At 44.0% G+C, this 19,971-nt stretch overlaps 1 long non-coding RNA gene and 1 gene segment (V, D, J or C); both read right to left on the reverse strand.

Annotated features, from left to right (window-relative positions):
* Positions 1–2,816: 2,816 nt before the first annotated feature.
* Positions 2,817–3,460, reverse strand: LOC120397265. The segment is given in 2 exon segments: positions 2,817–3,178; positions 3,287–3,460. Coding segments are annotated over 2 exon segments (405 nt in total).
* Positions 3,461–4,796: 1,336 nt separating this feature from the next.
* LOC120397931 lies at positions 4,797–5,062 on the reverse strand. The gene is made up of 2 exons (XR_005594090.1): positions 4,972–5,062; positions 4,797–4,860 (listed from the first exon to the last, which is right to left on the reverse strand). It is a non-coding gene; the product is annotated as an uncharacterized LOC120397931 (long non-coding RNA).
* Between the last annotated feature and the right edge of the window lie 14,909 nt (positions 5,063–19,971).

A 19,971-nucleotide genomic window follows, 5' to 3' on the forward strand; every position in this document is an offset into this window, starting at 1 on the left:
CTGAGCCTCAAGTCACGCTAAAGATCTGTCATAAGGTCATTGGCCTGTTGTTTTGTGTGACTCTCCGTAACCCTGAAGGGGTGGGAGTGAATGTGACCTGCTTGGGGGCTGAGGCACAAGGAGCAGACCACAGCAGGGCTGGAGTGGCTGTTGGCAGGGGCACCAGAGGAGAAGACTTTGCCAGCCACATGGGGGCATTTTGATGGTTAGTTTCCCTTTCACATCATATTCAGTTATTAATGTTAAGACATATGTACACATTGCACTTTGGAGAATGTGTAAATTATTGTAACCCAGTGGCCAGAGACCATCTGAAGAGTCACTGTACTCCGTTCAGCCTTTGTAGATAAAAACCAACATGAACCTCTTTCCCTACCCCACAAAGAGGTGTTGGGAAGGGGGTTCTGGAGACGGCATATAGAACTGATCAGCATTGGTAGTGGAGGGGAAGCTGGTAAGGGAACCTATTCCTCCTGGGCAGGGTGGCTAATATACAATGGATTACTTTAATCTCTCAGTATTCTCCTAACCAATTCAAACCCACCCTCAAATCCTTACACCCTCTCTTATAGAACTCCACGTGCACAAGAGCTTTCCTCCAAGAAACTCCATCTACTAATGAATTACAAAAAAAAACTGCACAGGGACTGGGTAGCAGTTTCTGTATTTAAACAGCCTGTCTTGGAAAATGTCATCTCTGGATCCATTTGACCTTTTATTCTTGATTGCCCTTGCACAAATTATTGACTGGTGCTACTGGGCTACCAGACTGTGGTATGAGAGTCAGGATTTTCCCACTCTGTATTCCTCCAAATGATCATAAGAGCCCTTGATAGATACCGTGATCACCTGATTACTGTATATGTTCCAAGAACAAGAATGGTACCACAAATGCTCAGCTATGTGGCATAAACCCAGTCCTACTAGCAGCTAAAAAAGGCTGTTCTTCAGCCCAAGTGGAGGGGAGTGTGCCTTTTGGGAGTAGAAGGATCTGAAATGTATACCTGCTGCTGCCAGGGAGTTCCAAGGCAATAGTGAGTAGCATAGCGACAATTTCAGTGGTCATGAATTTCTTACTTTTCATTAAATGATGGAATGAAACTCAGCTCTGCCCAGGACACTTTCCAAATGTCAATTAGCCTCATCTGTCTACACTAGACTTTTTTCCCTAAAATTTCTCTCAGTTGCTACCCCTGGGTCAGTTCCACTGGTGGAAGCAAGTATGGGAACGGTGCTGTAGAAAGGTGCCTGTGGCTGCCACACCTGGACTAGATCCTGGAACAGACTCTGTGGCCAGCTGGGCTGGGGAATGTCCTAGGTCCATACTCTGAGGATCTGTTTGGGCCCAGGGAATGAACTGGAGAGGAAACACCAATGGAGCCAGAGCTGCAGCTGGGAAGTGGCTACTGCTGTCACCTTTGTTGTTACTATGTGGGGGAATTGCAGCATAAGTGGGAGAGATTTCTGGGTTAAAACCAATAGAACTATTGATATGGAAGATTTTTATGTGCTATAGGGTGACCTTAGCTTCAGCTGCATGTGGCAGCCATACCAATCCCCTGGTCCCCCTTCTTCCAACCTCCCCACCATATGTGATCCAAGTGGGGGGCAGGTGGAGGGGAATCTAAATGTGCAGCTATTGATTTGTTCTAGCAACTGTTGCATTGATGGTGGAAGGGAATCCAATCTGAGACTACAGGTTTAGCAAGCTTGAGTACATATTTCCACGTATTCTTCTTTCTATAGCTGTCAGACTGTAGTACAGTTATTTCAATACTAGTATTACAGCGCTATAGCAGGAAGACTGCATTATAATATATCCCAGTGGCTGTACCATGTGAAAATGTCTCCTGGTAACAATGGCATCTTGGTGTTGTTCATGTATGGCACAATGTCTGTGGGGTTGGGGGTGGTTTCAGATGATTAAGAAGGTAACTGTGTTGAGGCAGTTCCATTGTTTTTTCAGAATCCTGAAAATGTTTGTCTGAATTTTTTCCCCATTCCTGGTTAGTGATTTTTCTCCTCTATAAAAAATTCTTAAGCATCAAGACGGTTAAGGATATTCCCAGGGCAAACTTCCAGCAATTACCCCCGGGGGTGCTGGAACAATTTGTATACAGTCAGGGTGCTGAGAGTCATTGAACCAAACTGTAAAGCCTGCATATAATGGAAACCGCTTCAAGCCAGGGGTTGCAGCAGCATCCCTAGTTCCAGCACTTATGACCACTCCGGTAGCTTACTAGTCCTCTCCATTCATTGATTTGCTGTTCAGTCAGCAGGGGGAAAAAATGTCATTGTCTAGATAAATAGCCTTCTATCATAGGCCTGGAAAACTTGCTTTCTTTTCCAATCAGGGATTTTCAGCAGAGTAACATCCTCCAAAGATTGTCCCTGCCTGTAATAGTGTTAAAACCAATATTGCTAACAGCCCCCTGGTCTGCGTGTCCCGACCCCTGTATAAAGCCCAAAAAATGGTATAAGCATATAGAGGGATCAAGGAGGGATCTGATAGGAATGACTTTCTAAAGATTATTAACCAGAAATGAAGGAGAACTGGATATCTGACTTCTACTATGACTGCATCCTACTTATACTTAATGACATGCTATGCTGTACCTATAAAAGTTAGCTTTTATTACCTCCTTTTAAATCTATACCTGCCATACTTAAAAACAACAGTTGTATGTGATGGTCTTATATCTAGCTCAGAGAAAATGAATATCTACTCGTGCTTTCAGATGATTAAGAAGGTAACTGGCGGGGGGGGGGGCGGTGCGGTTTTTTGGGTTTTTTTACACTTTTTGAAAGTTTGTGGCTCAGAATACAGAGTGAGGTTTTTGTACAGTTTCTCTATGGCTTTCTAAAACTGTGCGATCCCAGTAGGCACAGTAATAAGTAGCCGTGTCATTGTAGGTTAGTTTGTCTACTGTTAGGGTACAGGTGGATTTTTGAGTTGTTTTGTCAACGCTAAACTTCTCTTTGTCAAAATTTGATTTATCAGTTTGTGTCTTAAAGTAGAGTATCCATTCCGGAGCTTCTCCAGGTCTCTGTCGATACCAGTGTATATAAGCATCACTAATATTGATGCCAGAAACTTTACAGTCAATTCTTACTGTTTTAGTTGGTTTCCTTGTGATGGATAACTGATCTTGTGTCAGTTGTACTTGTGCAGCTCCATCTACAAAGAAAGGAAGAAAAAAATACCATAAGTATGAATTTGGAGGCTCTCTGGTTGTTGCTCAGTAATCTGCATATTTGTAAAAAACTAGAATGAAAACCAACTTACATGACCAAATTGAAGCCACAATAAGCACCTGCACCAGTAACATTCTCACTAGCTTCAGTTGAGCCTGAATGTCAGTAACAGAAGGCTGCAAGTTAGGATCGTGGATGGAGGGCCGAGTGCCTTTGGGGAGAGGAAGTGACTCACTTAAGTAGCAGCTGAGAACAGTTCTGTTGGTTGTAGGTATGTCAGTTCCATGTGAGGTTAATTTGACTGATAGTCATTAAGACAAAAGTGAGCCAGCATGAGTTTCAGCACTAAGTCCAGTATGAAGCAAATGCTCCAGTGAACTTAGGGCCATATTCATTGTTTCTTAAGAGGATGGACAATGAAGGGTTCATGTTGGGGTCTACTGCACCTATCAACTTTCTTATTTAAGCCTTTATTCCGGAAAGCATCTGCATTAAGCCCATGCTTAATCTTAAGGGCTTTGCTGCCTTCCCATTGAAGACCAATCACTGCCTGTTTCTATGTTAATGATGATTCTTTCCCTAGAATTAAAGCCTTCAGCAGTATTCCCTGTGTGGTACAGGGGACTGTGCCTGTAAGGGCTGAGATTCCCATACAGAGTCTGGGTGCGGCATTGAAGCATTTGTTGCTGTGAATAGCCAGTTGGAATCTGACACAGAGAAAAGCAGATCTTCTGCAAGCCCCTTAACACTGAGTGATCACTGAACACTACACTTACCTCCACCCCCTACCAGTGGTATTACAGGAGCTGTGGTCATGGTACTTGGTTTTCCTGGCTTTGAATCAGGTATGTTATGTGTGTGGTGGCCTTAACTACTTCACAATAAAGATTTTTATTAATCGTATTGCTGAGTTTTTTTAAGTCTATATGTGCAGTCTTATTTTCTGCCCTGGTAACGCACAACTGAGCTTGTTTCAGGTGTACACATCCATCTAGAAAGAGAACAAGAAAAGAAAACCAAAAATTAACATGAATCTGGAACATGTTGAGTTGTGACTCAGTAATGTACAACTCTGTAGAAAAAGAGTGGAAAAAAAAAGAAAGTTATAAGACAAAACCAAAGCCAGAATAATGACCTAAAGTAGTAACATTGTACAAGTTTTGCTTGGACCTGCATCTATTTATTTATTAAAACAAAACAAAAAACCTTTTATGGTAAGCTAGTGAGGGGTTTCTACAGCTGATGGTAAAATCAGGCAGGTAGTTGTAGGTTCATAAATTTGATAGGATATGGGTTAGTATTCAGAGTGAGGTTTTTGTACAAGCTGTCTATGGCTTTCTAACACTGTGAGATCCCAATAGGCACAATAATAGGTAGCTCCATCATTAGGAGCTATTTCATTTACTGTTAGGGTAGAGATGGACTGGTTAGCCTGTTTATCACAATTAAACTTTTTCTTATCTGCGTCTTTGTCAAAGACAGGTTGTCCAGAAGAGATGTACAGAATCCGCTCCGGAGCTTCACCAGGTCTGTGTCGATACCAGTGTATATAAGCATTCCTAAAGTTCTGAATGCCAGAAGCCTTACAGACTATACGTGCAGTTTTAGTTTCTGCCCTGGTAATCGACAACTGAGCTTGTATCAGATGTATTTCTGCACATCCATCTAGAAGGAGAACAAGAAAAGAAAACATGAAATTAACATGAATCTGGAGCATGGTGAGTTGTGACTCAGTAATGTACAACTGTGTAGAAAAGGGTAAAAAAAAAAACTTACAAGACAAAACCAAAGCCAGAGTAATGACATGGAGCAGCAACATTTTATAGGTTTTGCTTGGACCTGCATCTATGAGAAATGTGACTGTTGGAATGGACAGAGAAGTGCATTTGGGGATCGGAAGTGACTCACTTAGTTAACACGGGATGAGGTTTTGCTGGCTGCATATGCTAATTAAGATAAGGTAGAATTATGGCTGAATCTCATCCAAAGTTACTTTTATCAAAGAGCATTATCTGGCATGAAGAGAATTCTTTCACTTTCTTTAGACCAGTGTAGAGTGCATCATGGTAGTCTGGGTAATGAAGGACTGTTCTCCTAATTATTTATATTACAGTGGTTCTAAGAGGCCTCTGTCCAGATGGTGTCCCCATTGTGTGAGGTGCTATACAGAGCGACTGTCCCAAAGATCTTCAGTCCAAAAGGGTATTTGCAGCAGCAGAGAATTTTTGGTACTTAATGTTTAAACATACCATGTCCTCCGCCCTCCCCAACCAGAGTCATTATTTGCCAGCAGATTTCTTGTGGGAGTCGCAGCAGGAGTGATTATTTAGACAAAGGAAATGCAGTGGATCTAATTTACCTCGATTTCAGTAAGGCATTTGACACGGTTCCACATGGAGAATTATTAGTTAAATTGGAAAAGATGGGGATCAATATTAAAATTGAAAGGTGGATAAGGAACTGGTTAAAGAGGAGACTACAACGGGTCGTACTGAAGGGTGAACTGTCAGGCTGAAGGAGGTTACTAGTGGAGTTCCTCAGGGATCAGTTTTGGGACCAATCTTATTTAACCTTTTTATTACTGACCTTGGCACAAAAAGCGGGAATGTGCTAATAAAGTTGCGGATGACACAAAGCTGGGAGGTATTGCTAACACAGAGAAGGACCGGGATATCATACAAGAAGATCTGGATGACCTTGTAAACTGGAGTAATAGGATGAAATTTAATAGGGAAAAGTGCAAGGTCATGCATTTAGAGATTAATAATAAGAATTTTAGTTATAAATTGGGGACGCATCAGTTAGAAGTAACAGAGGAGGAGAAGGACCTCGGAGTATTGGTTGATCACAGGATGACTATGAGCCGCCAATGTGATATGGCCGTTAAAAAATCTAATGCAGTTTTAGGATGCATCAGGCGAGGTATTTCCAGCAAAGACAAGGAGGTGTTTGTACCATTATATAAGGTACTGGTGAGACCTCATCTGGAATAGTGTGTGCAGTTCTGGTCTCCCATGTTTAAGAAGGATGAATTCAAACTGGAACAGGTTCAGAGACGGTCTACTAGGATGATCCGAGGAATGGAAAACCTGTCTTATGAAAGGAGACTTGAAGAGCTTGGCTTGTTTAGCCTAACCAAAAGAAGGTTGAAAGGGGATATGATTGCTCTTTAAAAATATATCAGAGGGTTTAATATCAGGGAGGGAGAGGAATTATTTAAGCTTAGTACCAATGTGGACACAAGAAGAAATGGGTATAAACTGGACACTAGGAAGTTTAGACTTGAAATCAGACGAAGGTTTCTAACCATTAGAGGAGTGAAGTTCTGGAACAGCCTTCCAAGGGGAGTAGTGGGGGCAAAAGACATATCTGGCTTTAAGACTAAGCTTGATAAGTTTATGGAAGGGATTGATCTTTGATTATCAGCAGGTAAGTATGCCCAGTGGTCTGTGATGGGATGGGATCTGAGTTACTGCAGAGAATTCTTTCCTGGGTGCTGGTGGGTGAGTCTTGCCCACATGCTCAGGGTTTAACTGATCGCCATATTTGGGGTCGGGAAGGAATTTTCCTCCAGGGCAGATTGGCAGAGGCCCTGGAGGTTTTTCGCCTTCCTCTGCAGCGTAGGGCATGGGTCACTTGCTGGAGGATCCTCTGCAGCTTGAGGTCTTCAAACCACAATTTGAAGACTTCAATAACTCAGACATAGGTTAGGGGTTTGTTATAGAAGTGGATGGGTAGGATTCTGTGGCCTGCGTTGTGCAGGAGGTCATACTAGATGATCATAATGGTCCCTTCTGATCTTAGAGTCTATGAGTCTATGAGAAGAGGCTAGTGGTTTGGAAGTTTGGGGGTGGGGACGGAGGATTCCCCACACAAGTGGCAGAAGAAAGCACCAAGATGTTTGTGGGCAGGGATGCCAACTTTGTTGCTTGTTTGTACAGTGCCCTGTGCAGTGTGGACCAGATCTGGGACTGGGGTTCCTAGCTAGGACTGTAACTAATACAAAGATGAAGGGACAGGCAGAGCCATGGTGATGGCACAATGAAGACTAATTTTCTTGGGGGTTATTTTCTTTACCTGTGGAACATGGGAGGTGCTGCCCTGAGGGATGCTGTTGCCAGTACAGCACTCAGAACCCTTCTGAAGATATTAAGCACGTCCCAGGATCCTGCTCTCGCTGAGTTCCCCAGATGTGAAGTAGTGGAATATCAGTGTGATACTAACCATCTTTTATTAAATAGAGTGATGTACAGTGGTTTTATATCTGTGTGCTAGTGCCCTCTACTGAGATAGGATGGATCTGCAACTGTATATTTGCAGTCAATTTTGTCCTACCTCTGAAAGAGGGCCAACTCTACACTGACATTTTTGTTGAATTAATTTGAGTGACCTCAATTTTTCTTATTCCCTTCTTTGTTTCCTTGTGAGTTAATCCAATCTATGATGTCTTTTCTATATTGTAGCTCCATTAGTTTTCTTGTGTCTTTCTAGCATCATTCAATATGCTATACTTCCACTTCTGCCCTTCTTTCAAGTATCATCTGCAATCTCACGCTTTTCCCCTTGAGTTCTGAACAACCTGACCCCATTTATCCTTATTGCTCTAGTAACCCAGCTTAGACTATCAAATCATTGGGGCAGGGAGTTTTATTCTGTGACGTACCCTGAACATTCATGCTAGGATTGAAATTATACAGCATAATACCAGTTCAAGCAGAGTGCAACCTGCTGTCACATGTGTTTTCTGCTGAATTGGCTTCAGAGACTAAAGATCGGCTGGTCCTTCAGAACAGAACTCTGCGGTTTTTATAAAGTGAACAATAAGCTCTTTGTGGTTCAGGGCTAACTAAACAACAGAAAAACAACCAAAATAAACACACTCCTGTTTCCATTGGAGTAATATCAAAATGTAAAGTGGCCGGGCTGGTTTGCCGTAGCACTAGGTGACTTGTTATCTGATCCAAAGCCCATTGAAGTCAATGGAAAGACGCTTAGGGCTTGACCCAGTGCCCACTGAGATCCACAGCTGGAATCTCTCTAGACACTAACATGAGGCTCTGTACCTGAGGAGGATGCTATGCAGGATGAGCCCCAGTTACTAGGGAGTTATAAGCAGGTAGATTATTTCACCTGCACACTGGGTCCAATGCTCCTGTTTTACTTTCACTTGTTTCCTGTTTCAGCAGACGAATGATGTCTGGATTGGGAGACTGTAGTGTCAGGCAGTTATGGGGGTGAGCATCTGGCAGAATTGAGCTGTAGTGTATTTTTGAGTCTTAAATTCTTTAGTTTTCTCCTACTTAATTGTGATACTTGGCCATTTTCCATCTCACTACTCATAACAGTGCTAATACATCTGTATGCTAATGTCCTAGTGTCATCCTGAAATAGGATGGCTCTGTTCATGGACATTTAGTTTCATCGCAGCTCTGAAAAAGGAGATATTTACAAGCAACTTCTTTCTTTTTGTTTTCAATATTCGTTTTTATTGTTTTGCAGTGAGGACTAATCCACTGCAGAGAACTCTACTTGAACTAGAGAAGAACTCTGTTCAGCTCTCCTTTAGTGATCAAAGGGCCACCAAGAAGGTGATGTTCTGTATATTTCAAGAGCCATTTTTTTGAACAGACAATTCTTTCTCTATTAAACACAGAATAAAATAGCATGATCCCCCACAAAGGAATTTGTTTAGCTGGATAGGGCCTATGTCACATATTTGAAGGAAATCTGAAACTATCCACTAGAGGGTAGTGTGCATGTGCGCGTGCGTGCGCGCGCACACACACACACACCCCCCTCCACAACTCCAGTTCGTTAAAACATATGACAATTTCTTTTAACATTCCACACTATAGCACTATTGGTTTACATTTATATCATTATACCCTGATCTAGTCTGTCATGCTTTCACCATCTTCCCCTCCTTCAAATTTCTGTCAAAATGCACTTTTCCAGTGGGCCTTCAAAACCTAATTATGTCACATCCATTCAGTCCTTGTTTTCCTTCCTTCATTATCCATCCACGGATTAATCCACATTTCTCTAGTACCCTAAATTGAGAGGAGTTATCAGCTCTGTTGGGCAGGGACTTTGATCATCTATTTGCTCGTAAGCTGCATTCACATGTATGGCTAGATAGAAATATCTGCTCCAGGAGAGTGTAACTTTTATATTACATCTCATCTAACAAACTGGTATCGCAGACTAAATATGAAACGGTTCTTTAGAACTGAATTTTGTGGTCTTATGAACAGGCATCTGCTGGACTAACACACTCTTCCCAGGTAAAATGCTAATTAGAAACAGGAAAAAGGTTCAAGCTATTTACTCTACCATTGTTGCAACATACTTTACATTAGCAGTCTAGTTTCCAGTGCACTTGAATAACTAAAGTGCACAAAGATTATATAGGAATATATAGGCAGTATTAAAATGAGTTTATGGACCAGGAGTATCTATACTGTCAGTAACCAGAAGACTTTTCATTAGATCTGCATATTGGATTGAACACCCTGGACTGACTTTCCTGTGTTTCCTGTTTCAAGGAATGTCCAATCTTGACCTAATTCAATTGTCATGTCAGCTCCCTTATGCAAACTGGTAAATGTGCACCCGTATCAAACCTTGGTCACCCCTACAGACCAACTGAACATTTTGCTGCCCTGACTATTTAGCTGCCCTGTGCAACTACTTGGTCTTGTTGTTTGGCAGAGACAGGAGGGATCTTACATGTTTGCAAAACATGTGCGAGCAACAGCTCTGTTGCTTTTATCTCTTGTTGCAGAAAGCTTTAAGGTGTTTTTGCATCTGGTTTCATCATGAGGAGCAGGATTAGGAGGTATCTGTGGTTTCTTGCATTAGAAAGGCTGTTGCTGAGAATACAAAGTACAGCATGTGAATGCTTTTCTAACACTGTGTGATCCCAAGCGGCACAGTAATAGGTAGCCGCATCACTCTTGCTTATTTTCTTTACCATCAGGACACAGATCAAGTTGGAGAGCTGCTTCTCTACCTCAAACTTTCCCTTGTCAGAATCCTGGTCAAAGACTGGTTTTCCTGATGAAAAATAAAGAATCCGTTCCAGAGCTGCATCAGGTCTCTGTTGACACCAGTGAATATAAGCACTACTAAGGGTTATGCCAGAAACATGACAGTCAATTCATACAGTTTTATTTTCTGCCCTGGTAATGGATAGTTAAGATTGTACCAGTACTTAGGCCTCTCCATCTGCAGAGAAAAGAGACAAAGACCATTTAATCTGCAATTGAATGAACATGGAGGATCTCCAATCATTGCTCAATAACATGTCTGCATGGAGAAGCTTAGAGTGTAAAAAGCAACTTACAAGACCAAACTACTGAAGCAACAAGATAAACTTGCAATAGTAACATTCTCACTAAATTATGCTGAGCCTACTAGAAAGAAAAGAAAATGAATTCTGATCTCAGAAAAAGGGAGAGGTCACTTGAGTAGAGGAAGTGACTGATGAGCAATTTCAAGGCAATACAGATTTGCGTTTGCCTTAGATAAAAGTTCAGTAGGCTACACTTTGAGGGTATGGCTACACTGGCGATTTGCAGCGCAGGAAAGCCTCCACCAGTGCTGCAATTAGTAAGTGGCCACACCTGCAAGGCACTTCCAGCGCTGCAACTCCCTGGCTGCAGCGCTGGCCGTACACCTCACTCGGCATGGGGAATAAGGATTCCAGCGCTGGTTCTGCAGCGCTGGTCATCAAGTGTGGCCACACACCAGCGCTGTGATTGGCCTCCAGGGTATAAGGATGTATCCCAGAATGCCTGTTCAGCCACTCTGCTCATCAGGTCAGACTCTACTTCCCTGGCCTCAGGTGACCCGCCCTTTAAATGCCCCGGGAATTTTAAAAATCCCCTTCCTGTTTGCTCAGCCAGGTATGGAATGCAATCAGTGAATCTTTACAGGTGACCATGCCTCCACGTGGCAAACGAGCCCCAGCATGGAGCAATGGCGAGCTGATGGACCTCATCAGTGTTTGGGGGGAGGAATCTGTGCAGGCACAGCTGCGCTCTAGCCATAAGAATTATGATACCTTTGCCCAGGTATCGAGAGCCATGCTGGAAAGGGGCCATGAGCGTGACGCGCTGCAGTGCAGGGTAAAAGTAAAGGAGCTCCGGAGTGCCTATTGCAAAGCACGTGAGGGGAACCGCAGATCCGGCAGTGCCCCCACGACCTGCCGGTTTTACAAGGAGCTGGATGCGATTTATGGGGGTGACCCCTCTGTAAATCCAAGGACCACGATGGACAGTTCAGAGCCGGTAGAGGAGGGGGAGGGGGAGGGGGAGGGAGACAGTGAGGCTACTGTGGTGGGGGAAGACACCCCGGAGGAGGCATGCAGTCAGGAGCTCTTCTCAAGCCAGGAGGAAGCTAGCCAGTCGCAGCCCCTGGAACTTGGTGCAGAAGAATCACAGGAGCAGGTCCCAGGTAAGCAGCTTTTATTGCAATGCAAAGGTTTTGGGAGAGGAGGGGGGATGGTATGGCTGCATGCCTGCATGTCTAGACATGGAATATCCCATTGATGTGGTCTATCACGTCGCAGTAATCTGCCTCTGTAATCTCTTCAAAAGTTTCTGCAAGAGCATAGGCAATTCGCGTGACCAAGTTTAAAGGGAGAACCATTGTGGTCCCTGTCCCATTCAGGCTAACGCGTCCGCGCCACTGTTCCAGGAGGGGTGCGGGAACCATGCTTGCACAGAGGCACGCTGCATAAGGGCCAGGGCAGAATCTGCATTGTTGTAGGAGACCCTCCCTTGCTTCTTTGGTAACCCGCAGAAGGGAGATATCTTCAAGTATTAACTCCTGTGGGAAATGGAGGGAGTGTTTCAGTGCTGGTTTCCCCAACTGCATACCGCAGCAGGCAGGAACCCCAGGGTTAATTCCTGAGGGACATGGCAGTGCTGCGTTTAACAAAGCCCCAAAACAGGCAGTCTAGCCATGAAGCTTGAAGCCCCCTGCTCGAGCAGACCGCGGCAGGCAGGAACCCCAGGGTTAATTCCTGAGGGACATGGCAGTGCTGCCTTTAACAAAGCCCAAAAACAGGCAGTCTAGCCATGAAGCTTGAAGCCCCCTGCTCGAGCAGACCACGGCAGGCAGGAACCCCAGGGTTAATTCCTGAGGGACATGGCAGTGCTGCCTTTAACAAAGCCCCAAAACAGGCAGTCTAGCCATGAAGCAAGGAGCCCCCTGCTCGGGCAGACCGCGGCAGGCAGGAACCCCAGGGTTAATTCCTGAGGGACATGGCAGTGCTGCGTTTAACAAAGCCCAAAAACAGGCAGTGTAGCCATGAAGCTTGAAGCCCCCTGCCCAAGCATACCACGGCAGGCAGGAACCCCAGGGTTAATTACCATTACCATTTCTGGGAGGCTGTGAATTCTCTAGCAGTTGCTGAAATGTCTGAGGAATGCTTGTGTGAGACTTCAGATTATACACAATGCAAGCTCTCTTAAAATGTATCATTTGCTGTATTTTTATAGTGACCTTGAGTAGTCCTGGGCCGGTCTTATCAGTGACTGAAAGAAAGCTTCAAAACCTGAGAAGGAAACCTAACAGAAGCAAAGAAGATTTGGTCAAGGCAGTTATGAACCAGTGTGCAGCAGAGAATAAAAATGCGCAGAAATGGAGAGAAAAGATGCAGCACTGGAGGGAAACAGAAAGCAGGAGAAAGGCGTTGACGCTGAAGAAAACCACGAGGCAGCTTATAAACCTCATGGCGCGCCAAACAGACTGTATGCAGTCACTAGTAGCAATGCAGGCAGAGCACTACCGTGCAAAACTCCCACCCTCCCAAACCTCTTTCCCCTATGCACCAATGTCAGCTCCAAGTCCCGTTCCCCAGCATCCAGGTTCTTACCTACACCATCACCAGCTGCCCCCGACACCTGTACGGTCACCTATGAGCCCAGAGAACTACGACCCTTACCCTCTGCACTCAACCCCCATCACCATGCAACAGTACAATCCTGAGGTGCACAGCACTCCTGGCAGTACATATGCAAAACTATGAATGTACAGTTCAACAACCAACCCCCCTGCCCGTGTACTTCCTTTTTTTTAAATAAATGATTTCTTTGATTATGAAACAGTTTTTATTACTGCATAAAGTGAAAGATAACAAACCCCAATGAAAACACAGGTAACAAACATCAAGGAAAACACAGGCACTTAAAAGCACTGTAACCAGTGCACGTCACTCCTGGTCAAGGCAAAAAAACATTACTGTTGGCTTTCAGCCTCAAATTCCTCCCTCAAGGCATCCCTAATCCTTGTTGCCTTGTGGTGGGCGTCTCTAGTAGCCCTGCTGTCTGACTGTGCAAATTCAGCCTCCAGGACTTGCACCTTGTTGTTCCATGCCTGGCTGAATGTTTCACCCTTCCCTTCACAAATATTATGGAGGGTACAGCACGCGGATATAACCGCAGGGATGCTGCTTTCCCCCAAGTCTAGCTTCCCATAAAGCGCCCGCCAGCGCCCCTTTAAACGGCCAAAAGCACACTCCACAGTCATTCGGCATCGGCTCAGCCTGTAGTTGAAACGGTCCTGGCTCCTGTCCAGCTTCCCTGTATAGGGTTTCATGAGCCAAGGCATTAATGGGTAAGCGGGGTCCCCAAGGATCACAATGGGCATTTCAACGTCCCCTACTGTGATCTTTCGGTCTGGGAAAAATGTACCTTCCTGCATCTTCCTGAACAGGCCACTGTTCCGAAAGATGCGTGCATCATGCACTTTTCCAGGCCAGCCTGTGTAAATATCAATGAAACGCCCACGGTGATCCACAAGCGCCTGGAGAACCATAGAGAAATACCCCTTGCGATTAATGTACTCGTAGGCTAGGTGGGGTGGTGCCAGAATAGGAATATGCGTCCCATCTATTGCCCCTCCACAGTTAGGGAAACCCATTTCTGCAAAGCCATCCATAATGTCCTGCACGTTTCCCACAGTCACGGTTCTCCTTAGCAGGATGCGATTAATGGCCCTGCAAACTTGCATCAACACGATTCGAACGGTCGACTTTCCCACTCCAAACTGGTTCCCGACCGACCGGTAGCTGTCTGGAGTTGCCAGCTTCCAGATTGCAATAGCCACCCGCTTTTCCACCGTCAGGGCAGCTCTCAATCTTGTATCCTTGCGCTGCAGGGTGGGGGCGAGCTCAGCACACAGTCCCATGAAAGTGGCTTTTCTCATACGAAAGTTCTGCAGCCACTGCTCGTCATCCCAGACTTCCATGACAATGTGATCCCACCACTCACTGCTTGTCTCACGAGCCCAAAAGCGGCATTCCACGGTGCTGAGCATTTCCGTTACCGCCACAAGCAATTTCATGTCACCCGCTTTAGGCAAATCCATATCATCATCAGAATCCTCACTGTCACTTTGGAGCTGAAGGAATAGCTCAACTGCCAAACGTGATGTGCTGGTGACAGTCAGCAGCAAATTCCTCAGCAGCTCAGGCTCCATTTCACAGCGTGCTGCACTCACAATGGCAAGAAACGTGGACGGCGAAAGTGTGACTGCTGGGAAGTGAAGCGATGCACCACAGGGCGTTGGAACAGGAAGCGGAATGACCCACACACTTCCTTCCCCTTCCCACAATACTCAGCGCCAAAACGGCGCCAAAACGGGATGGGTGCTCTGTGGGATAGCTGCCCACAATGCACCTCTCAGTACAGTGCTGGAAATGCTGCCAATGTGGCCACACTGCAGCGCTGGCCCTGCACAGCTGGATGACCAGCGCTGCAAACTACCAGCGCTGCAACTCGCCAGTGTAGCCATACCCTGAGATATGAACATCTACTAACCTTCCCTCATGCTACCCAGCAACTCTTCTGACTGCTGCCTTGTTTGGAACTTTCAAAAAAGAGTATCAGATTTTTATAACAATGGTTACAGGTACTGAGGTTCTCTGCACTCCCCTCCTCCTTGTTTTTTTAAACATAATCATCAGCAGATTTGATCAAGGAATAATGCTCTCAGCATGAAAAAAGGCAACTAATAGAACTTTTTCAAGCAGTGATGTAAATAGATCACTGAGGGTCTGATGCCAAGTCCATTGAAGTCATTGGGAAGTTTTTCAGTTGATTTCAATAAGTTTTGGAATAAGCCCCAATTCCTAGGGAGAATTTACTCAGGAATTTTTCATCCTGTCTTAACGCAGAGTACCCTCAAGTTTATAGATATGATAGAATTGTCAAGGAAACAAATCAGTAATCTCTTAAATAAACACATTGTCCTTGCACTTAATTTGAGTCTTGCGTCCTCCAAATTCAGAGATGCCTCAAGGATGATCTCTTTGTTTTCACCTCATCAGTAGATTCCCATTTTTTCATAGGGGGTTTCATCTGCTGTTTGTGAATTCTGTTGCTATCTACACCCTGTCTGTGAGTTTCCCTTTGGGTATCTGTTGGTGTCTATTCTCCCCACTCCACAAGAGCATGTAACTTTTATTGGGTGACCTTCATCTCTGTGCAGAGCCAGAACAAGGTTTTCACACTGTTTTAACCCCACAAGTGGGAAGTAAGTGCTGTATAAACCTTGCCCTGGCCCCTCTACAAAGGGCTGAATTTAACCCATTAAACTTTACAATAAACTATTCTGAGAACTCTTAAAATCTGTAACATTTTGAATATACTTTGCACGCTATCGAAAGAAACATAGCAACAAATATACCATATTTCAAAAGCATAGGAATTAAGTGTATAGGTGGAGTGCTACCTGTATTGTCCCTGTTTTTTTGGGTGGGTAGGTGGGGGGGAAATATATATATTTTTCTATCAACAGAAACGTCTTTCTTTCTTCAAACAGACCTAGCTGGGTAAAGAAATTATGGTTAGATCCCTAAAAGTATTTAGGAGCCTGAACTTGGTCACCTGGAGAAACTTGGTCTAAATTCCAAGGATTTAAAAATCATATTGTGTACACAGGCAGCCATTTTTTAATCATGAGACCAGGAATGATCTCATAGAGGGCTGTAGTGGCCGTGGATGAGTTTGGATGTTTAAATAAGACTGAAAGCCTCCCTGTGGAATTCTTGATGGTGTTGAGAATTATCTGAGCCCTGCCTTGTTAATTAAGGGCTAACTTACCTCTGACTCTTATGGGGATGTACAAGGAAGAGGAAGGTTTTGAGTAAGCTGACTCACATTAATAGTCACTGTCTCATTGCCTGAAATGAGTTTATTCAGGATCGACGGTTGTTTTCAAAATTGACTCCTCAAGTAGTCTGATAATACGCCATCTTCCTCTACCTCAGTTATATTGAAACAAGAAAATTCAATTATAGTAATTCATTTGCTGTGCACTTATTTTCATACACATTTATATCCTGTTAAATGGCCTTTGTGATAAAAATCTATATGGTTCTCCAATTTTATTTTTACTGTTTAGTTTATATAGAAACGTAGTTCTAGGATGGAAACACTGTAATGAATGCTGTAAATATACAATATTCCCAACCAAACAATCTTGCCTCTGAAGAACCAACATCAGCCCTCTTCTTGGCATCTGGTGAGAGCCCCTTTACAAAAGTTGTAGTTCCATTGCAAAAGGGTGAGTGAAAGTCTCCAGGGGGTGTGTTGTGGATGTCTGGGGGCCTGATCCAAAGCTCACTGAAGTGGATGGAAGTTCTTCCACTGAGTTCACTGGGCTCTGGATGAAACTTGAAAAGGCCTATCCTGTAAGCTGCTGAGCATCTTCATCTCCCATTACAGGGAACAGGAACTCACAAGGCCAGGGCCTTATGGCTTTAAATCCCACCAACGGTAAAATGAAAATCCCATTCCTAATACTAAAATGTGGGGAAAGATTCTTCTGAGTGTACTTGGATTGGTTTGATTTTTTGTTGTTGTTGTTTACAAAAAAGCTCATGACAAGAATAGTGAAGTAATTGGAATTCAAACCTGCTAGATGTTTAAACAACAATTTGATTGGTTTCCTGTCTTGATGATGAAGCAGCTGAAAAGCAACACATCCTGTTTTGTTAAAAGGATGTTTGTATTGGGAGGGAGGAAGGGGTGGGGGGAAGAATAAGGTGTTAATGGTTCAATTTTAATTCAGTTAAAAATTTTGTGTCACTATATCGTTTTCTCCGTTCACCATTTGCTCCATGTTACAGAAAGGAGCACATTCTGAAAAAGGTAGACTTGAGAAATCTCAGCTGCTAATTCCCAGGTCTATGTTCCAGATCTTGCTACAGCCCTTAGAAAATTCTGGGTTTTTGTTTTGTTTTGTTGGTTTTTTTGAGGAACACAGAGGGATAACTTTGCACTGAGGACTGGGTCATAACTTTTTAAAATATACATTATATAGTTGCTGGTATAGTGGTCAAGAGACTAGAAGGAAAACAGTCATCCAACTCAAGTATGAAATCTTATTATGACTTGATTGAATTCTGTACCTCAGTCTGAGAACTACTAAAAATAAACTGAACACTTTGCTCATACGGAGCTTATCCTGTAAAACACTAAGTAATGATGGAAGTTCTGAGTTCTCTCACCTCTCATTAGTGCCTACAGATGATGATGAGAGCATCCTCTACCTTTTAGAAATAGCTAAGGATAGAGCACCTTTCATTTGGAGATTTCAAAGTGCTTTAATGAAGCTTTAATGCAGGAAAAAAGAAACACTAAACATCTTCTGTACTGATGCAGAGGATGGCATGAACAATACACTCAAAAAACTTGCATATGATTCAAAACTGGGTTGAGTTGCAGACACCAGTGAGGGCAGAGAAAATATGGAAAACTTAGAATAGCAAGAAAACTTGCTGACATTGATCTCAATCAGGCATGGAATCATCTTTCAAAGGAGATGATGAAAGCCCCATTTTGGAGACCTTTAAAACTAGACCAGACAGAGCACTAGAAAATACTTTGTAGGGAATAGTTCTGCATTGGCAGGACTATGGACTGGATGCTGTAATAGGTCTTTTCCATTTCATACTTCTCTGATTTTATGAACCTTAACTACATATTAATGAATTGTTTGGAAATATATATGTAAGTAACACACTACTTTAAATATCCTATGTTTATGATTTGTTTTGGACCAAATGGTTTCCTTAACATACATGCCAAGAACTTGAATGGATATTAATATATATTGGACATTCTGAACAGTGTCTGTAAGTGACATGCACATGAATGACTCTCTAAATTCTATGTGAATGAGCACCATATATAATCCGTTGATATTAACCGGAGCCCCACATGTCCATCAACAATACAATAACCAGTTTCATTTGCTCATTTGTAATGATGATTAAAAGTTCTCAGTCAAAGAAAATTGATGGTGAAATGAGCTATCAGAGGACATGAGTGTGAACCAAAACCTATCCATTCTCAGGACAGGCTGGAATTCCTGGAACCTAGGATAAGGTATTCCATTTCCACTCTGCTGTAATGGACATGGCTAGAGGGAGGTACTGCATTACTGTGATCCCTAACTCCCACAATGGCTCCTTAGGGCCATTCCTAGCAAGGCACAACTAAATGCGCTAAGGAGAAAAACAAGCCACTAGCTGACCCCAGCATTATGGAGGCACAGAGATGGCATCCAGCCACCTTTGTCATCAAGCTCAGTCTTGCAATGAGTGCAGTGCAGATGGATGTGAGGATTGGGCCTTTTCCCATGGGAAGGAAGCCCACCAAGATTTCCTGTGTCCTCACATTTAGAATGAAGAGCTTGTAAGCTATAAATTTTGCTGCTGTTCTTGTCTTAACTCCTCAAGCATGGCACACGTGTGCACTCAGAGGAACTATGTTAGTTATTTTATGTATGGCCACTGAAACTGTATAGAAAACTCCTGTATTCTGTGTACACTACAGCTCCAGCCATGGATATGTGCTGAAAATTCCCAGTGGAGATGCAAACTGCTGTTTGTTCCTACCTAGAGAATGTCTTCCCCTCACCTTTGCTATTCTCTTTACCCCCCCACATCCGTCCCCAGTTATTTATTGTCCCCACCCCATTCTCCCTCATTCTCTCACTCCCCAGTGTCTCTGGTCACTCATTGCTTTGTGAAGTCAAATGGGCAGTGACTGTTCAATCACTTGTTCTGCCTTTAGAGATGGAGCCAGCACTGGTAGGCAGTCACTAGATGTCAGCTTTGTGCCACCCATTAGGTAAACTCCCACTTCCCTGGCTCAGGCAAATCCCTTCACAACTTAGGCTGGTTGAATGGGAGTTCACACTGGCTGTAATTTGAGATACAGAGGCTATTCCTGTTCTGTCAGCTGGTGTGCCTGGGCGGGTGGGGGAGCAGGGCTCAGCCTGCTCTGCTTCAGCAGTAATGAGAGAGTTGAGCCCCACACACAGAGCTGTGGTGGTTTTTGTGCAGGGTTGCAGGAAGCTTGTGGCACTGTGTAAAATCCCATGTGGCACAGTAATAGCGGCCGCTATCTGTCTCTTCCAGCTTGTACACCAACAAGTTAGAGATGCTTTGTGTCCCAAAGGCTGAGAATTTGTCACTGGAGAAGCCTGCCTCTCGCTTTAACTCCGACCCAGAGAGAGTGAGGCACAGCAGCCTCTGTGGGGCCTCTCCAGCTGGGGGTTGGTACCACTGGATGTAGGTAGAGTCCGATTCACCAAACACCTTGCAAGTGAATATGGCAGAACTCCCTTGAAGTGGCTGCTTTGTGACCGAGATCTGCTCCTGCTCCAGGTGAATGGCCCACAGCAGAGCTTGAAGGGAAAAAGAGAGAAAGCAGCCATGAGGAGACAGCACCTAGATACATTCCCCTCTTCAGAGAG

This window comes from Mauremys reevesii, linkage group 2 (genome assembly GCF_016161935.1).
Source record: "Mauremys reevesii isolate NIE-2019 linkage group 2, ASM1616193v1, whole genome shotgun sequence".
NCBI classification, from domain to species: Eukaryota; Metazoa; Chordata; order Testudines; family Geoemydidae; genus Mauremys; species Mauremys reevesii.